The following is a 19601-nucleotide window of genomic DNA, read 5'->3' as shown; positions in this document are numbered from 1 at the left end:
CAATTTTTTTCCTTTAAGAGAAGATTAAAGCTATTGCAGTTATACCTACTTCTTTTTTTATACCTACTTTCTTTACAAAAGCATTTCAGTGTTTCTGGAGAAAGAAAATTATAGAAAACAAAGGCATGATTAGCATTAATGCCAACATCAATTTTGGCCAAGATTTTATTTCAATCAATTTATTCTGTCTACCTCAATCCCACTGTATTAGCAACAAATGTTGCATTATGACTATCTCCATCAACAAAGGGTTAGGGTTGAAAGTACCTTCTGTAATTACTTCATTGCATCTTACTTGTAGTTGAAAGTGATTTATTGAGAGTCATAAATTGTATAACAAAACAGTAAACTTGGTAAAGCTGTTAGTAATCCTTCTTGGTCGAGCATTCTGCCAAACAGAAGTGCCAGACCATTAGCACAACAAACAACAATTTGTAAGAGTAGGCCCAGGCCTACCAAGGCAATCAGCCAGCCATGGCAGAAGCACAGATTTCAGCCTCTCGCCAAACTCCCTGCACAATATATGTGACACTTTCTATAATTTGTCACCTTGGGCAACCATGTCAACTCCGCCGTCTATCAGCAGAGCAAATAATGAACCTGAAAATACAGGACAGGTGTGGTTGTCTGTCAAGTGATCAGCAACTTTCTGGCTACCAAGTCTTTAGAGCAGAAACTGTAATATGGTTTTAATATCTTAATAACCTTGCATTTCCATTTGTTAGATCTCTGTTGGATGTAAAGTATCTGAAAAAGTCACCCAGAATCAAATTCACGTGCAGTACTCTACTGACTTTGGTGTGAGCTGGAATTATCTGGTCCCTCAGTGCTTACCTGCAGACCCAAAATGCTCTGGAAGTGTTTCTCAACCATCTGTATTCTTTCCAACTAAAGGATGGAAAAGGATCACCTACCTACTTCCTGAAAGTTTAGTTGGAAAGTAAGTAGAAAATTAAAATAAAGCCTAGTTCTAAGCACTAGAAATAGGTTTAGGGACACTGTGGTCAGCCTGAAAGTATTGTGTAATTGTGGATAAAATGCTCTCTTCCTCCCTAACTCTAAAGGTTCTCTAACTGGTGACCTCCATGATGAGTTAATTTAAGGAGACCTCAAATTGTAATCCTCAGACTTGTCAAGATAGGCCTTGACAGGCCCTTCCATTTTCCATACCTCAGTGTCTGAAAATGGTGATGGCCTTGGAGCCAGTTGAAAACATGTATGCTACCTTATGGACCTTGTAAATTGTGGTCCACTGTACATCATACACTTTGCACATTACTGCCTTGTCCATCCATGTTAGAGCCAAGAACAAAACCTAACTCATCATGCTATTTGTACAAATCCTAACTCTTCATGCTATTTGTACAAATGTAGTTTGTAGGTAGGTTTCATTTTTTTCTTATCAAAGCATTATGTTCTGCACCTGCAGTGAAAAGTAATTAGCCTGGAGCAGTAGTGAGTCAAGATGATTAACCTGTTTTCTGAAAAGTATGTGGATAAGTTAATTTAGGCAATTACAAAAAATTTCCAAAGATGCCACATGCTGCAACTAAGACCCCATGCAGCCAAATAAATAAATAAATATATATATTTTTTAAAATTTCCCTTCGGGCTTCCCTGGTGGCGCAGTAGTTGGGAGTCCGCCTGCCGATGCAGGGGACACGGGTTCGTGCCCCGGTCCGGGAAGATCCCACATGCCGCGGAGCGGCTGGGCCCGTGAGCCATGGCTGCTGAGGCTGTGCGTCCGGAGCCTGTGCTCCGCAACGGGAGAGGCCACAGCAGTGAGAGGCCCGGGTACTGCAAAAAAAAAAAAAAAAAAAATTTCCCTTTAACTATAAAATTAGGGGAAAAGATACATTAAAGAAGATGACAGGTATACTTCTACCATATGAATCACAGTTTCTGGCTAAATGAAGAACCTTCTTGTGAAACAGAGTTAGGATATAGGACCAGAACCTATAGAGCCTTTGAATAAGGTGCTTACACATGGCAAAAAAAAAAAAAAAAAAAAAGTCCCTTAGAGATCATTTATTACATGACCACTCAGTTTTCTGCTACATATCTAAAGGGCTTAGTCAATTAACGTGCTAGAAAACAATCAGGATACTTTCAGCTGCAGGTAACAGAAAACTCCATTCAAATTAAAATTAAATGTGGCTCAATTGAAGATGAAATGTATCATATCTATAATGAAAAAAACCCAAAGATAAGTGGACTCTAGGATTGGTTGATTGACAAGCTCAACAGTGTCTTCAAGGACATTGTTATTTCTTACTCTCTTACTCTTACTCTTCGCTCCACTGTCCACACATGGATGTCACACTCAGTCTTCAGGCTGGTTCCCCTCGTGAACATAGATGACTTCCAGAAAGCTGGAGCACAGTGCATCCTTACCTGTGTCCAATGGGAGAGAGAGAGAGTCGCTTTTCTTTCTAACAGAGCTGGAGCAAGTGCCTCCTTGCATCCCATTGGTACAAATTAGTTCAAGAATGCCCGTTCCTCGGGGCTTCCCTGGTGGCTCAGAGGTTGAGAGTCTGCCTGCCGATGCAGGGGACACGGTTCGTGCCCTGGTCCGGGAGGATCCCACATGCCGCTTAGTGGCTGGGCCCATGAGCCATGGCCGCTGAGCCTGCGCATCTGGAGCCTGTGCTCCGCAACGGGAGAGGCCGCAGCAGTGAGAGGCCCGCATATCGCCAAAAAAAAAAAAAAAAAAAATGCCCGTTCATGACTCCGTCAATAGTGAGGGGCATTATATTACAGTGATTATCTCATGTGACTCATCTGGGCTGAAATGGATGCTGGGGAGCCACCACAACCTCATTTCCCCCTCCTATCTTTACTCTGTTTTTTATAATGAGGTATAATTTACATTCAGTAAAATGAACACATTTTAATTGTTCCTCACCGTGAGTTCTTCCCATTGTATAACCCGTGTAACCACCACATGAAACAAGATACAGAACATTCACATCGTCCCAGAATGTTCCCTCATGCACTGTGAACTCTTTCCACCAAAATAGGGTGGCATCTTTTAATATCAGGTTAATTATGAGGCTTGTATGTTCCCCAGAAGACAGAGAAGAGCAATGATGAAATTGAAATCTCAGGGAAATTTTCCTTTAATATATAACCCTTTCAAAATTGTTTTCTAATTAGCACAGTTACTCTGAGAATATTCTTTATCTTTGGGGAATTCAGAAGTTGCTGTTTCCCAGCCACCTGAGGGCCGTGTGTATGCTGACAAGGCTCTGTCAAAGGATTGATTCACCTTCTGTACAATTTCAGGAATACGATTAATGAATAGAAATTGTGTCGCAGCCACTGGACTCCAGTTCATAAGCTCCCTGATTTATGATAGTTACGGATTTGCATTTTTAAATGTTCCTTTTGCTTGAAATAGAGATTCCACTGTGGTTTTGGTGGGGTTTTTACAAGTTTACTCACGTATTTGAAAATGTAAATTGAACTGGCTTTAAACTTCCATTTCTAGAAAGATAGTGGTACTCTGAAGACATCTTTTATTAACCCATTTCATCTTGTCAGCATGATTTAAATGTTTTTTCTCTTGACTACTGAATAGACGCGCAGGAAACTGGACCTGAGTAAAGTTAACTTTTGTTCTTCACTCCTTTGCTCTTGTGTTGCCAATAGTCCAGTAAGGTTTAGGTTCTATCAGAAGCACTCGGATACGCAGTGGGCAATTGACAATTTCTACCTGGGCCCTGAATGCTTGGACAACTGCAGAGGCCATGGGGACTGCTTAAAGGAACAGTGCATCTGTGATCCGGGATACTCTGGGCCAAACTGCTACTTGACTCACACTCTGAAGGTAATGTTAAAGCCCCTGAAGGAAGCATGTACTCGCATTGCGGACCGTGCATCAAGAACCAACTTAAGAGTGAGACTAATAATTTATAACCACATTCTTTGGGGCCCCCAGTAAATAAATCCTTTGTATGGAAACTTTAAAAATATGCATTAGGTTTAAGGGTTCTGGATTCCTAAATCAATCTCCGAGGTGGAGGGCACGTACTCCCAGGGAGAACAAGACAATCAATCAGGGAATATTGGGGGGAAAAGTGCTAAACCATCTGTTTTATTTTATCTTACTCCTTTAAATTTTCAATTTTTGTTCATGTTTCATAGAATCAAAATAAAGTACAAAAGTATTTTTATATAATATATAAATAAATAAGTATATTTTGAGAGTACATGCTTAAGTAACATTTTACCAGTGGGAGTATTACTATACTCAACTTTACAATTGTCTTATTTTAAGATTCTAGATTTTAAATTCCAATTATTAAACACTATTTAAGCAGTTTAAATGAGTTTCAATATATGATGGAAAAGAATACTGTGGATGTATCCTGCTGGGTTTCTTTTAGTATCTTTTGGAAAAGCATTTGAAATCAGCTCTAATTTTTTTCAAGTCCAAGATGTAATTCTGTATTGTCTTAACTATTCTGTAATTATTCTTTAAAATTGTTATTTTTAAACACATGCCACTTAATCTTTTCCAGACTTTCCTGAAGGAACGCTTTGACAGTGAAGAAATCAAGCCTGATTTATGGATGTCCTTGGAAGGTGGAAGTACTTGTACTGAGTGTGGGATTCTTGCAGAGGACACTGCACTCTATTTTGGGGGATCCACAGTGAGACAAGCTATTACCCAAGATTTAGATCTCAGAGGGGCAAAGTAAGTCAATTTTTTGTTATTTTTGTCACAACTTAGCATATTGGCCCCCGAACCAGAATGCGTGTGGAAGAAGCTGTTATCCAGGACTTGAGTAGACGATTTGTTCTAATTAACTGTTCTGACGGATAATATGTGCTTGCGTTCAGATTCCTGCAATACTGGGGGCGCATCGGTAGTGAGAATAACATGACCTCCTGCCATCGGCCCATCTGCCGGAAGGAAGGCGTGCTGTTGGACTACTCTACCGATGGAGGCACGTTTTGGGGGTGAAAGCCACGCCCTGGAGCAGATTGCCACATTCCATCCAGTGCCCCTCAGCAAAGTCCCTGCAAAACTTTGCTGACCTGGCAGTGCAAATAGTGAAAGCCACAAAGAGAAAGCTACAGACCTTAGTTGCATTACACGTTCTATATACGTGTGACTTCTGTGTTATACAAAATCTACCCCAAAAAGGACAAGAGAGAAATCACATTAAAAAAAATAAACTCCAAACTTTATGAATAAAGAAAATAATCACCATGCTTAGCTGAAGCTTGATTATAAATGATACAATTAAGAAATAAATTTTTGCTTGGTCTTCCAAGTAAAAGATAATTTTAAAAACATTTTAAAGTGTTTTAAAAAGCTTTTGTGTGAACAAGCATGTAATAAATGCTATAGAAGAGCTACAAGAAAACGTCATTAGTTGTGAAAAAAGATAGTCAATTCGTGAGCCTGTCCCACTTTTAAGAAGATTCTGTTTCATTATTTTGAAGTAGCTGAAACCAGGCCAGTAGTACCATGAGGTCTTTAGAAAATCAGCTTTAGCAGATAGGTATCATTCTTAATAACTGGCAGATAGATAGATGACCCTAAAGTATTTTAGGATATTCAAAGTGTTTTCTTAAGTAATGTAAACATTCCACCTGCTCTCTTTATCAGTTGATGACAGAAGCTTCATATTTGTGCAACAAATCACAAATTGCATAGAATTATAATAGCTATATTTAAAAATACTAGGAGTTCTTGTCCAGAAACATGCAAAACATGGGTGTTCCTCATTATTTATGAGAAATAATGCATATAGGAATCGAGAACAAAATTTTAGAAGCAGAAAGTATATAATTTTTACTTAAGTGTTTCTATTTGTGGCCAAGTATTTCTAAATACCCTCCTTCCCCTTATATCATCAGCCTCATTTTGAAACAATATGTGTAAGTGGGGAACACTTACATTAAAGTCAGTGAAATCAGTTCTCATTATCTGGCTGAAGATTTCTTTGGGAAATTTATGGTAACTGCAGTATACTGGTGGTTTGTGCTGTTTTGTCCAGATATGTTACTTTTTTGGTGTATTTCCTTTATAGGAATTACTTGGACTTTGCTCCATGAGATGGATTATCAAAAATACATTTCTGTCAGACACGACTACATCCTTCTTCCCGAGGATGCCCTCACCAACACAACTCGACTTCGCTGGTGGCAGCCTTTTGTGATCAGCAATGGACTTGTGGTCTCTGGGGTAGAGCGTGCTCAGTGGGCACTAGACAACATTTTGATTGGCGGAGCAGAAATCAATCCCAGTCAACTGGTCGACACTTTTGATGATGGTAAGAAACAAGACATTGAAAAATCTTTCCTGTGAGTCTTTTGTCTGCTTATGTCTTCACATGAGTTACTATATGAAAAGCCTTTAGATGAGTTCCTAGCACATATTTACTGATCAACGAATGTTAGCTATTATTTTGCCCAATAGTTTATACATCTTCAAGGTTGGCTGCTTGTTGAAATGTCAACTAAGAATTTATGTTGAAATGTCAATTAAGACTTTAATAAATCTCATTAAAGACAAAATGTCTCGCTCTAAGTATAATTTGAAATTTCAGTAGCCCAAAATAATTTCCATTTCTTTAGGAATTTCTGTGCAAAGATACACATTGTATTGGTTTGAAAGTATACCAGGAAAAATTCTGCAGTGGTGAAAGTTACCAGTCTAGCAATTAAAAGTTGAGTAATCATTGTTCTAGCATTTAATAATCTTTTCTAGATGTGATTTCTCATCTTAGATTTATATATTATACCAATTAAATAAAATAAAAGTCAATCTTAAAGAGTAAGCAAAGAGCTAGAGCATAGACATTCAAGTAGTTCAACACTAAACCAATTAATTCAAGAGAATAACATGCCATATTGCTTCCAATTTACCTTAACAGAAGGCACTTCCCATGAAGAAAACTGGAGTTTTTACCCTAATGCAGTGAGGACAGCAGGATTCTGTGGCAATCCATCCTTCCACCTCTACTGGCCAAATAAAAAGAAGGACAAGACTCACAATGCACTCTCCTCCAGAGAACTCATTATACAGCCAGGATACATGATGCAGTTTAAAGTAAGGGGAAGCGGCTCTTCCAGAGTCTGGCATTACATTTGGGGGAGGGGGTATAGAGAGAATACTTACTTGAACAACTCCAAGGAAATGATTGATTTCATTCATTAAAAGAGACTTTATCAATAAAAGAAGTTATCTTTCACAAAGACCTTTATCTTGTAGGATTATTTGAACACAGGTTAAAATCTAAGTATACTGGGACATAGCAAGAAATGTAACTGTATTGTATCTCAGATTTGTAATCCTGAGTTCATTTTTCCAAACTTGGAAATAAAAAGCTCAAATAGGCACATCTGCTTATTAGTTTCTTTGTCTCTGTCCCTTTCTGTCTGTCTCTCTCCTCCATTTCTCTACCACTTTCTCTTTATGCCTATTTCATACATCAAGCCACTTTGCTTCTTTAGCTATCCTTTTTTATTATGTCTTTCCATTTTCCTTTTGTCTCTGACTTCCAAAAACGAACCTGTACATTAGCCCAGTTGGAACTTACCAAATCCTCAAAGATTTGAAAAGGACTCTCACTTCTTATAATTGCATATTTTATTCATATAGAAGAATGGAAGGGAAGGCATAGGAGGTAATTAATAGACAATTAGAAAGATAAAGTAATATCAGTTAATGTCTTTCTCACTGCAGAACACACTAAAAAGGGGCATTACAGAAATGCAGTTTATTACTAGATCATTTTAAAGAGACAAATCAGTTCTAATACCCTTATTTAAAAAGATGTGCTACAGGGCTTCCCTGGTGGCGCAGTGGTTGGGAGTCCACCTGCCGTTGCAGGGAACGCGGGTTCATGCCCCGGTCTGGGAAGATCCTACATGCCGTGGAGCGGCTGGGCCCATGAGCCATGGCCGCTGAACCTGCACATCCGGAGCCTGTGCTCCGTAACAGGAGAGGCCACGGCAGTGAGAGGCCTGCGTACCACAAAAAAAAAAAAAAAAAAAAAAAAAAGATGTGCTACGATCACAATAGTAAGAATCCTTATCAATATAATAAAAATGTATTCACAGCTGGGAGAAGGGGAAAATGAGGACTTACTATGTATAGGGTTTCAGTTTTGCAAGATGAAAAATTCCTAGAGATATGTTGCAAAAAAAAAAAAAAAACAAATTTTCTGGTTTCCTCAGCTCTGTATTAAACTCTCCTTCAGAGACTGGAGCGTGAGGCAAGCCCCCCAAATGCTACCACTCCCTCAGTACTGTCTTTAATTTAGTGACATGAAGGATGCTCAAGGTCATGTCCAGTGTTATACCACCCCTAATTCCAAGCCACGTCCTTTAAGGCTTTCCCTCTACCAGGCTCACATCAGAGCATTTTTTGATTAAGTTGGTTGGGACCTCCTCTTTTGCTGCCTCTATCAACCCAGAACTGAAGAGACTGAAATTTTCTTCTCTAGCCAAGTCAATTTGTTTCTTAAAAAAAACCAAAAGCTTGTCCCCAGAAATTTAATGATTAAAGTGTCACTAAATCTGCATTTTTACAGTCACCATAGAATGGTTACCTGTATATGTGTGGCTGAGTCGCTTTGCTGTGTGCCTGAAACTGTCACAACATTGTCAATCGGCTACACCCATATATAAAAGAAAAAGTTTAAAAAATAAAAACATAAAGTCACCATAGACTTTCTAAACACCATATCCAACAGCTTTCACCCATTCCTCGTTTTTCCTTTTCTTTGTACTATTTGGCACTCTTGTCCTTGTCTTCTCCAGCTCGTGAAATTCTCTTTGCTATTGGCCTCTGGGTTCTCTGCTGCTTCTCCTCTTACCTTCTTGATGTCCACGTCTGTCTCCTTTTTGGTTCCTCTTCTTCCCTCAACCTGGTAAATATCAGCATTTCTTAGTGCTTCTCCCTGGCTTTCTTCTCTCTTCACAGACATTCTCACCTTTGGAAGCTTCATTCATCCTCTGGCTTCAAATATCCCATCTTTAAGAGCAACTCCCAGATCTGCATATCCAACCTTGACTGGCTCATCAGCAGTCAATTCAGTACTTTTAATAGCCTGTGTACATTTCTACACCTCTGTCTTACTGGCACTTCAACTCAGCTGTCTAACAGTGAACTTCATATCTTCCTGCCCCATGCCAACTTCTCTTTCTGATTTTCCTATTTCTCTTGATGGCACTGCCTGTCACCTATTCACTGGCTCTAAATTGTAATTTAGTCTTTGACTTTGCACTTTTCACATCTAATCAGTTACTACATCCTTTTAATTCTAACTCCCAGTGTTCCTGGCACCCATCCCATCTCCTCTATTTGCACTATTACCACCTTTATTCTGGCCCTAATTAAATGAGTAGGCCACTGAGTAGTCCTTTCCTTTCTAATCTCTCTCCACTCCCACCCGTCTTCAACAGCACAGTCAGATTGATCCGTACAAAGCACAGCTTTGAGCCCATCATTCCACTGCTCATTAACCCTTCACGACTCCCCACTGCCTACCAAATTAAGATCAAACACCTCTGACTACAACTCATGGTCTGTCAAACTCAACCAATCTTTCCAACCTCCTCCACCAATATTCCACATACTCTACACCTAGACCAAAACACACCATACGCTGCACTCCAGACTTGCCACAGTGCTTTCCCACCCAAATGTCTTTCTCCTGGCTCTACCTCTCAGACTCTTCCCATTCTTCAGGGACAGTTCACATACGCTCTACCTGATGAATTCTTTTCTTTTTTTTAATTGAAATATATTTGACATATAGCATTGTGTAAATTTAGGGTATACAACATGTTGATTTGATACATTTATATATTGTAATATGATTGCCACAATAGTGATAATTAGCACCTGTACACGTCACGTAATTATCTTTTCTTTTTGTAGCTGGAATAATTTAGATCTCCCACTTCTGATGCACTATTTTCTAACCCACTTAATAAGATTCAATCTCTCCTTCCTGTGAAGCACCACAGCATTTTATTTGTATGTGTTCTGGTTTCCATTTCCACTATTGGAATATACTTTCTATTCTACCTCTGAAACCAGGGTTGTTTTATGAATAAGCGTATAGTCTAAAGTTTTTAGCATTAACCTTCCCTAGTATCAGCACTGACATAGGACTTATTGATTGAGTAGATGATTAGAACTTAAATTTGAATCACCAAATTTTTCTAGCATTTATGCATTATTGATGATTCAAGCATTTAATTGCACATAATATGGAATGCTTTTATTCACATGGAAATGGAAAAAGACTAGGAATAAATATTAAGTAGTTAAAAATTGCTATTTTTAATTACAAATAAAAATTTAATGGTAGCATCAATGAAGATAGGCTATCAATGAACATGTTTTGAACCAATGATACTTTGTTTCTTTCCTTTAATTCTCCAAATACTGCTTTCCTTTTGACCAATTTATCTTCCCCAAATTTATGATTAATATGTTATACTAATTAAGTAAATAGAAATAGTATTTTTTTAACCTTAATTCTCATCTCCTTGCAAAATGGCATGACTTTAACAAAGCTCAAAAGAATGTATTCTTGGTGTCCTGGCAGGCTGCTCTGTAAAAGCTTCTCTGAATACTTCTTGATTACTTTTCAGAGTCATAATGAACAGAGATGGGATTTCTAATTAATGAGAGGTATTATTTAATCTAGCCTGACATATATCAATCGTTTGCTTGTTTTAGATTGTGGTGGGCTGTGAAGCTACTTCTTGTGGTGACCTTCATTCCGTAATGTTGGAGTACACTAAGGACGCAAGGTTTGTGAACTACTGTTTTACATTTCCTCCAAACGTGAATATACAATTCAAATGTTTGTCTACTTTTAAGGCAGCTGCTTACAGGGGAGCATTCTTATGTATTAAAAGTGGCAGTTCCTGTGTATACATGTAAAAATTTCATTTGTATAAAATTCACACACGTATCTTATTTTCAAATTTTTCCTTCAAACTAAGAAAAATCAATGTTATATTACGCTGCAGCCAACAAACTTTACATTGTAAGTTAAGGAAGACACTACGTTTGTCCTCAAAGTAGAACCCTCTTTTATTCACGTTGCGTGTTCTCAACCAACCCTAATAAAAATATAGAACAATGAAAGGTCTGAACATGCTTTAGCTAGAGTCACACCTCCTAAAGCATAATAGCAGTACTGAGCATCAGTCTGACAGAGGAAGGTTGCCTTGTTGGTGCTGGCAGGCCTGCCTCTCACCACCACTTTGAAAAATGAATTATAGTGAGAAAGTTTGGGTAGATAGAGACCTTTGTCAGTCGACTCCAGGTGTAGTTCTTGTAACAATATCAGTGGGAGGAAGTCACTAGAATGCCACTGATCCTGCCATCATTTTATTCTGTCATCTGTGAATATATTAATGTGCCTGTAAAGAGTTAGGATCTATCTCATACGAGATAGTTTTCAATTTTTCTTGTTATTATCTGTAATTATAAATATATATAGGAAATAGGAAAGTTATATAAAAATGTCTTAATTTAACCCAACCCTAAAGCATTCCCTTGACATTAGACAGGTCATGTACTTCTCTGAAGAGCTTCTAATGCAGCCTTTTTGGTCTCTGCAGGTCCGATTCCTGGCAGCTCGTTCAGACCCAGTGCCTTCCTTCCTCTTCAAACAGCATTGGCTGCTCCCCCTTCCAGTTCCATGAAGCCACCATCTACAACGCTGTCAACAGCTCCAGCTGGAAGAGAATCACCATCCAGCTGCCTGACCATGTCTCCTCCAGGTAGGTTGCACACTAAGGTAAACTTTGTGGAATCATCTGCCAGTCTCTGCAGAGCACATACAATGAGGCAAGAGCACCTGATACAATGAGGCTAGACTTTTAGTTGCAGCCCTAGTACCCTTTCCCCTCATCTCCCCCTCCTCTCACCAACCCATGCCCCTAAATGGCAATTGCATGTCCCAAGAAGAAATAGGATCTTGTTTGTAAATGATTCACACACGTCAAATTTTCTTTTGATTAAATACCACAGCACACACCAAACTCAATCACAGGCCCAGAGTCACAAATGCCCAGAGACTTGGACTTGGCACCGTATCTGCCCCAGTGTTCTGTGCCCCCAAAGGTTGTGCTGTTTCTCCCAGAATCAGTGCCCTCTGGGTTAGGCCAGGCTGGTTGGGTTACGCAAAGCTGCAGGATAAATATAATGGAGCACAGTCTTCCTAGAGCAGCATTTATTTTCCTCAAAGATTTGAACATGATACACCACTACAGGAAAAACAGACAGGTCTATTATGGAACAGAATAGGAAATTCACATAAAAATTTCAGGGCTTTTGGGGTATAGACTCCTAGAATGGGAGGGGTACACATTTACTCACCTCCACCCTTTGGATGCTTCGGGGAGAAGTTTGGGAAGCCCTTTCCTTAGAAATAGCCCCCATTCCCAGAGGCTGGATGCTGGACATAGCCATGGAAAATAACAGCCTCCTGAATCCCTTCTGCTCTCTGTGGGACTTTCAGTGCAACACAGTTTCGCTGGATCCAGAAGGGCGAAGAAACGGAGAAGCAAAGCTGGGCAATTGACCACGTGTACATCGGAGAGGCTTGTCCCAAGCTCTGCAGTGGGCACGGATACTGCACCACCGGCGCCATCTGCATCTGCGATGAAAGTTTCCAAGGTCAGAATCCCATTTTGTCGATCTTGACACAGGAGGCCATGGAGCTCCCCTCATCTCAACGTGTGTGCAAAGGCTGCTAGGAAAGGGATAGAAACTCTGGCCTGAGGGATGTGAGATAGCTGATACACTCTTTGATCACAGTTATTTACCTTTGGAATGAATTACCAAGGGTCATTTTATGCTCTGTTCGTTGAATTTTTAAAAACACAGATTTTATCCTCCCAGGCTATTCTATAGTACCTCACATTCTCCAACTTCCGTGTAACTCCCTGCTCCAACCCCTACCTTTCACACTTGATTTCCACTCTGGACCTCTCTCCTGCCTGGCCTGGCTGCCTGTCCCTAGATACTGGACCTTTCCCGGTCCAGGGAGCAGCCACTGTCCTCCCAAGATGGAGCCGACAATTCAAGATGTTCTGTTTCCCAGGTCACTCTGTCACATACGAAAAAACCTTCATGACTCAAAAAAATATACTTCTACTGCTTGAATTTCTAGAGGCTAACTGTGTATTTGGGGCAGAGTATTCAGTCAACTCCTAACATCCCAGGAGATTGCTCTGTCGGCCTGTTTGAAGGCCTGCAGCCCTACTTTCTTTTGATGCAATGTTTCTCATAGGTTTCAGCCTCTATGTTACAAAGTTCACTCTATCTAATTACCCTTATACCCTCGGAGCCTAATAGCAATGCACAGTAAATCTTTTTTGAGTGAATCCTTACACTGCCTTATCCCTTACCATTTACACAGTATCCACCAATACATTCAGCAGAGTCATTTAGTATTTATGGTATTCCCCATAAATTAGCTATGGTTAATATCATTATTCCCACTTTACAGGTAAAGAAACTGAGGCTCAGGGAGGTTAAGTGACTTGCCTAAGGTCACATAGCAAGGACATGTCAGTAAGAAGACCAGAACTCAAGTTGTCCTTTCCAGTCAGCCTTGCTGTCTCTCAGAGCTGAGAGAGTTACCCAAAGAGAACCAAACTATACAGCTTCCCCAAGGGTACAGTGGAAGAGCCCATAGATTTGCACTGAGTAGAATCCATCTAGATTTCTTGGTGGATGCTACTTCCTTGCCTCCAAGTGAAATGAGTATGGTAAATGCAGACTGCTGCACATCTCTGAGGTTAGAAATTACTTAGCTGCCCTCTTTTTCCCCTGATCTCATTACCACTGAGACCAACTGGGTCTGTTTGTATATTAGCTGGAGAATTTGAACTTTAGGCAAATGAGCAAATCAGCTGTCTCACAAGGAGTCCTAGGTGTCTGGAATTTGCCCTCTTCCCTGATCCAACAGAGCTATGACCTTTTGATTTTGAACTATTGTAGACATTGAGAAGAGTTGTTCTGTTCCAGTGAAGGAGAAATGCGAAGACATACACATAAGCTAAAGTAGCACCTTCCTTAAATGCCCATATTTTAGCTCTGTGGTCTCTCAGAGACACTTCCAGTTTTTTATTCATGTATTTATCCCAGCTTGATGATGGAATATTTTATATGTGCTCAGTATTGTGCTAGGTGCTGGGATCCAACATTTATATGTGCTCAATGTTGTGCTAGGTGCTGGGATCCAACAATGAATAAAATATAGACTCTGCTCTCAAGCATCATCAAATATAAGAACTAGAAGGAGAACAAGAACATGACTTATTTTCTGCTACAAAATCACGCTAGGGGACAAGAAATTAGGTTGTCTCTAATGCCAGGGTGAGATCACCCTCTGGAGACACGTCATTGGTAAACATACAGGCCCAACCAGATGCTGTAGTTTTTTAACAATGGGCTTACACAAGAAATAAGCACATTAGCACCTACATATTTTAGTAAACATTGACTCAAAGATAATGGTATTTTTCAGCAACACAAGTCAACTGAAATAAAAGAGAAACATGCATTTCTGGGAGTCTATATCTGCTTGGTATTTTGTCATTCTTACAATAAATCTGAAGTTGATTGGATTAAATCTGAAATTGAATGCTCGTTCTTAATCTTGGATGATTCTGCTTGTTCCAGCTGATTTTTGCAACTATTCCTTTCCCTCTAGGAGATGATTGCTCTGTTTTCAGTCATGATCTTCCCAGTTATATTAAAGATAATTTTGAGTCCGCAAGAGTCACTGAGGCAAACTGGGAGACTATTCAAGGTGGAGTGATAGGAAGTGGCTGTGGGCAGCTGGCACCCTATGCCCATGGAGACTCACTCTATTTTAACGGCTGTCAAATAAGGCAAGCTGCCACCAAACCTCTGGATCTCACTCGAGCAAGGTAATACAACTCCCAGGTTGTAGTCCAGACGTAGAATCAGTCAGAAGCGCCTCATTGTCTGCTGTTAGCAATGATCATGAACTTTATGGCACAGGTGGCACTAAGCAGTGGAAACCTAAATATCATCTGAATTTGGTATGAAAAAGCATTATATGTTTTCACAACTCAGAATTATGCTTTGCTTAAATTTAGTGTAGAATTACCTTGTATCTCTTCACACACACTGGCTGAGTGTTGGTAACATAGGCATAAGCCTGGAGAAATGGCCCAATATAAGAAATGGATAAGTGTATCACATCAACATGTTGAACACCGTGAACTTGCACAATGTTAGAGGCCAATTGTATCTCAATAAAGTTGACAAAAATAAATAATTGGTTATGAATAATCTATATAGATAATTTAATATGGACCATATGCAAGCATGTAAATATAAATGTGAATGTGAAGAAGATGCGTAGTAATGCACACATACATATTCCTGTATTTAGCATATGTAGCTATAAAAGGAAGTGGAGGACCGATGGCTGGCTGGATGGGAACTTTACAAGTTCACGTGCTTTATGAGCTGCACGGCAATGCAGAATAGAGAGGACAGAGAAAAGGAGACCCGAGAGGGTTCCTTCCCCACCTGCCCTTCCCAGCTCTACCACCTTAGCCAGAGCAAAGACAGCTTATTGTCTGTGTAACTCAAGAAGAGATTCCAAGGCTTTATAAAGGTTGCAAGATACTAGACTACTCACTGAATGCTGAAAAGTGCATGAGTATTTTTGAGAATTAAATGTTGGGTTAGTGGGAATGTAGATGTTTACTTGAAGCTTAATATTAGTAATGTATTTTCAGAGGCAGAAAGGTGGGTTGGGGGGCCTTCAGTATGATAAATAATAAAAATATTAAAAAATTAATTCCTGTAGAGTAACCATATAACTAACCATAGACGCCAGAAATTGCTGTGTCCACCCATCCCCAATTTTTTTCCTACCAAAAAGATGTACATAATCTAGATCAACCTGATGTCTTCCTTGACCCCATATATAGCTACAACTAGCCACTTAGTTAATGATTGCACACCATGTCATGCAAGTAACTTTGCTTTAAATTAATTAATGCATTTACCAGTTTAAGTCAGGCTCTTTATTTGACCACCTGTTAATCACTAGGAATCTTATGAGGATAGATTTCCTATGTTTAAAAACTATCTTCTGAGGGCAAGGATGCCTGTGAAAAACAAGAGGACACGTCAAACACGATAGCAGATATTGTCCAGAGCCTGTGTGTCTAACTCAGTTTTCCCTCTGCTCTGATCTCCAGACATCCTTTCCTAAAATACACATGATGATTTATCCTTGTCCAGATTCTGTTCAGCTTGAAGCTATTTGTAAAAAGCATGTAGCATAAATACTGTGGTTTTATTTTCTGTCCTCAGCTGCCTATTTGGCCCATATCACTTTGCAGAGAACAGAAGGTGTTTCAGGAGAAATGCTCTAACAAGATTTCTAACATCATAAGAAGAAAAAAGATCTTTGAAAGTCAAAATTTTCACTGTGTAGAACACCAGCCTTCTGGGCTTATTTTTCATATGTATGATGTAAAAGATAAGTTCAATAAATTTTGTTATTTATGTGACTTAGTCATAAGACTGGATGCTTCTACTTTTACTATATTATGAACATGAAAATTATGGACTTTAGGAATGAGAAAGATAAAAAATAGAACGTATAACTCCTTGAATACTTCCTGACGTTTGTTTACATGTGGTTTCCCCTGTGTTTGTTCAGCAAAATCATGTTTGTTTTGCAAATTGGGAGTACATCGCAGACAGACAGCTGCAACAGCGACCTGAGTGGCCCCCACGCCGTGGACAAGGCCGTGCTGCTGCAGTACAGTGTCAACAACGGGATCACCTGGCACGTCATCGCGCAGCACCAGCCGAAGGACTTCACGCAGGCTCAGAGGGTGTCCTACAACGTTCCCCTGTAAGCGGTCAGAGAGCAAAAGCATGGTGTCACACATGATCCTAACAATTAACAGTGTTTGGTGAAGTTACTGAACCAACGCCGCAAAAGTAGGTGGTGGCAGAACCAAGACTAATCCAGATCTCCCGAGTTGTGTTACCGTTTTCTATTAGGACAACAGGCACAACTGGAAGCCAGGATAAGGTCAAGAGGGAAGAGAGAAAAACAATTAAATACAAGGGTGCATTGTGCATATTTCCCTCCCAGTAACCAGTGTTTCTAGTCGTTTAGGAAACAACATTTTTCATCTTCTGCTGGGTACACTGGTTTAAAAATTTGCTGAGGATAGGCAGCTTAGTCAGTTTTGCCTGGCATGGTACCCCAGCGTCTAGTACAGTGTCCATCACATAGAAGGCACGTCACATTTGTTGACTAAAGATGTGACTCTTCCAGGTACTAGTGGAGCAAGGGGAAGAAGGGAGAGAGATGTAGAAGGATTGCAAATCCTTGAGTAGCCAATAAAACTTGATGCTGCTTAGGAGAATACTATGACCTGAGCAAATCTAAATTCCATACCCAAAGTTATGTTGATTAAGATTAGACTATTGTAGTTGAAGTCTGGAAGTCACCTACCAGAAAGTTCTCTGTGTTCTAGTGTTTAATCTCTTTGTCCTTCTATCTGTGACCCAGGGAGGCACGGATGAAAGGAGTTTTATTGCGCTGGTGGCAGCCACGCCACAATGGAACAGGTCATGATCAATGGGCTTTGGACCATGTGGAGGTCGTCCTGTGAGTATCTGATACATAGCATCTCATGTCCATTTCAGAAAGGTTTGAAATTCCTTTGATATGGCATGCCCCTTAATTCAGTAAGAACTGTCCCTGATGAGAAACCCCCATGGGACCACTTTGGCTTATACTCTTCCACAATTGCAAACTACAGCTCTAGTCAACAGTGAAATAACAAAGCCCCAAATATAATTTAAGACACCTTAGAAAACTTCAATAAGCAAAGGTTTATTTAAGGGTTTGACAATATTAATTAAATTGGATCGAACAGAAGTCTCCAGGTAAATGGGAAACAATGCCTACTACCAGATCTGAGTTGCCTTATAAAATGGAATGACATCCTGAAAAGAAAAAGGATCTGTACTGGTCTGTGTACAGAGTATCACTAGGACATGTGCCCAATTACAAACACCTGTCCTAGCAACAGATGCCTGGGGCATTCTTTCATTTAATGACATGGTCAAAACTAGAAGAAAGAATTTATGGTTTCAGATTCCTCGTGACCAATCCCAGCGCCTAAGAAGTCAAGAGTGTTCCCCCATGGTTTCTCCCATAGAATAAAGTTGTCAGCGCTCTCACCTAACTGGGTTGACTGTTCCACAGTGAGATGACTTGCTTTTTCTCTAACAATCTAGTTCCTGTAGAACTGGAATGCTTATGTCTCGACGGGTTCGGACTGATGGCTCCAAGTGGTTGGCAAGGAGAGGCGAATCTTCTCGGTAGATAGGTTCACATGTTCATTCTGTTTACCAAATCGGAAACGAAATCAGTCCCTTGGCTGATTTCAGTCATTTTGAAAGCAAATTTAAGTGATTAATTGGTAGGAAACCTACCAGATTTGTTTTCTTTCAATCATAGCCATGAGCTGAATTTTTCAGTCTTGAGTTAGCCCTCGTCTTAGTTTTCACTGAGGCACCTGCTTGCATGGCATCCATATCAATCCCCAAATCCAAGAGCAACCCGGTTCCTACACAAGCTCCCACTGTGCGCTCTGCTGCTTTGGACAACTTGCTGGGCTCTGCCTCCATAAGATAGAGTTGAAGTTTAAAGTAACAGTCCAGACTCACTTGAATCTATATTATGAGGCTGATGTTTTACTTAGATTTTGATTTCCTCAGACTGCATTATTCCAGGAGAATAGACTAACCTGGGCTCTAAAACGAATGATGTATGGTAAGTTCAGAGAGAGAGATATCCAGACAGACCAAAAGCCAACCCTCTAGCCATTATGCTCTGGCTACTTTCCTTTCAGAGCAGCGCTTCTCAGTCTGATTGAACATCAGAATCACTTAGGAGCTTTTGGAAGCATCAATGAGTGTCCCAATGTCCATGCCCATACCTACGGATTACTTGATTTAAATTGATCTTCAGTGAGACCTGAGCATCGGTCTTTTGTAAAAGCACCTCAGTTCATTCTAATAAACTGGTTGAGAATCAAATTTAGAGTCAATAACCAGTTTTTATCTTTCAAGTCTCTTGCCAAGACAGTTTACCTTAATGGGGCTTCCTGTGCCTGACAAAACATTACCAACGTTTATGGAAAGTTCAAAGCTTGACAGTCCTCAGTAGAAGGCAGGATGCTAATACTGACCTTGGGTAGATACAACAACTGTTAACATGTCATGGGTTTGAAAGGATATTTCGTATCCCCCCATACAACCAAGCAATTGCAGTTATGCAGTTTGGATTTCCAAGGCATATTATCACCACAGTTCCCTCCCATGTACTAAGATTAAAGAGTAGGTGGGGTCAGAAGCACAAATATACTCCGTGGTATAAAATAACCCCTTGACAATTTGGGGGCAGAACAGAGTTGACCTGCTGCTTCAGAGGTTCTCACCACACAGCGCCCCAGGGAACCTTCTGGTATACCTGCTGTTGGTATTAAGTTTTATAAGCAGTAACCAGAGCCATGATATTATTACA

At 39.9% G+C, this 19601-nt stretch overlaps 1 protein-coding gene across 1 annotated transcript in view; it reads left to right on the top strand.

The window, feature by feature from the left end:
- RELN (reelin) overlaps nt 1-19601 on the top strand; it is a 532619-nt gene that overhangs the window by 503932 nt on the left and 9086 nt on the right. Inside the window, exons 52-63 of the mRNA XM_081244879.1 lie at nt 726-940; nt 3652-3829; nt 4524-4699; nt 4846-4952; nt 6045-6287; nt 6891-7066; nt 10715-10788; nt 11608-11769; nt 12510-12667; nt 14712-14931; nt 16710-16907; nt 17577-17675. Coding sequence (XP_081101005.1) covers nt 726-940; nt 3652-3829; nt 4524-4699; nt 4846-4952; nt 6045-6287; nt 6891-7066; nt 10715-10788; nt 11608-11769; nt 12510-12667; nt 14712-14931; nt 16710-16907; nt 17577-17675 — 2006 coding nt within the window. The remainder of the gene's footprint in view (nt 1-725; nt 941-3651; nt 3830-4523; nt 4700-4845; nt 4953-6044; nt 6288-6890; nt 7067-10714; nt 10789-11607; nt 11770-12509; nt 12668-14711; nt 14932-16709; nt 16908-17576; nt 17676-19601) is intronic.

The sequence above is a fragment of the Mesoplodon bidens genome (genome assembly GCF_964165515.1).
Source record: "Mesoplodon bidens genome assembly, chromosome: 9".
Taxonomy (NCBI): Eukaryota; Metazoa; Chordata; class Mammalia; order Artiodactyla; family Ziphiidae; genus Mesoplodon; species Mesoplodon bidens.
The sequence above is the reverse complement of the archived record's forward strand: the minus strand, read 5'-3'. Positions and strand labels throughout refer to the sequence as shown.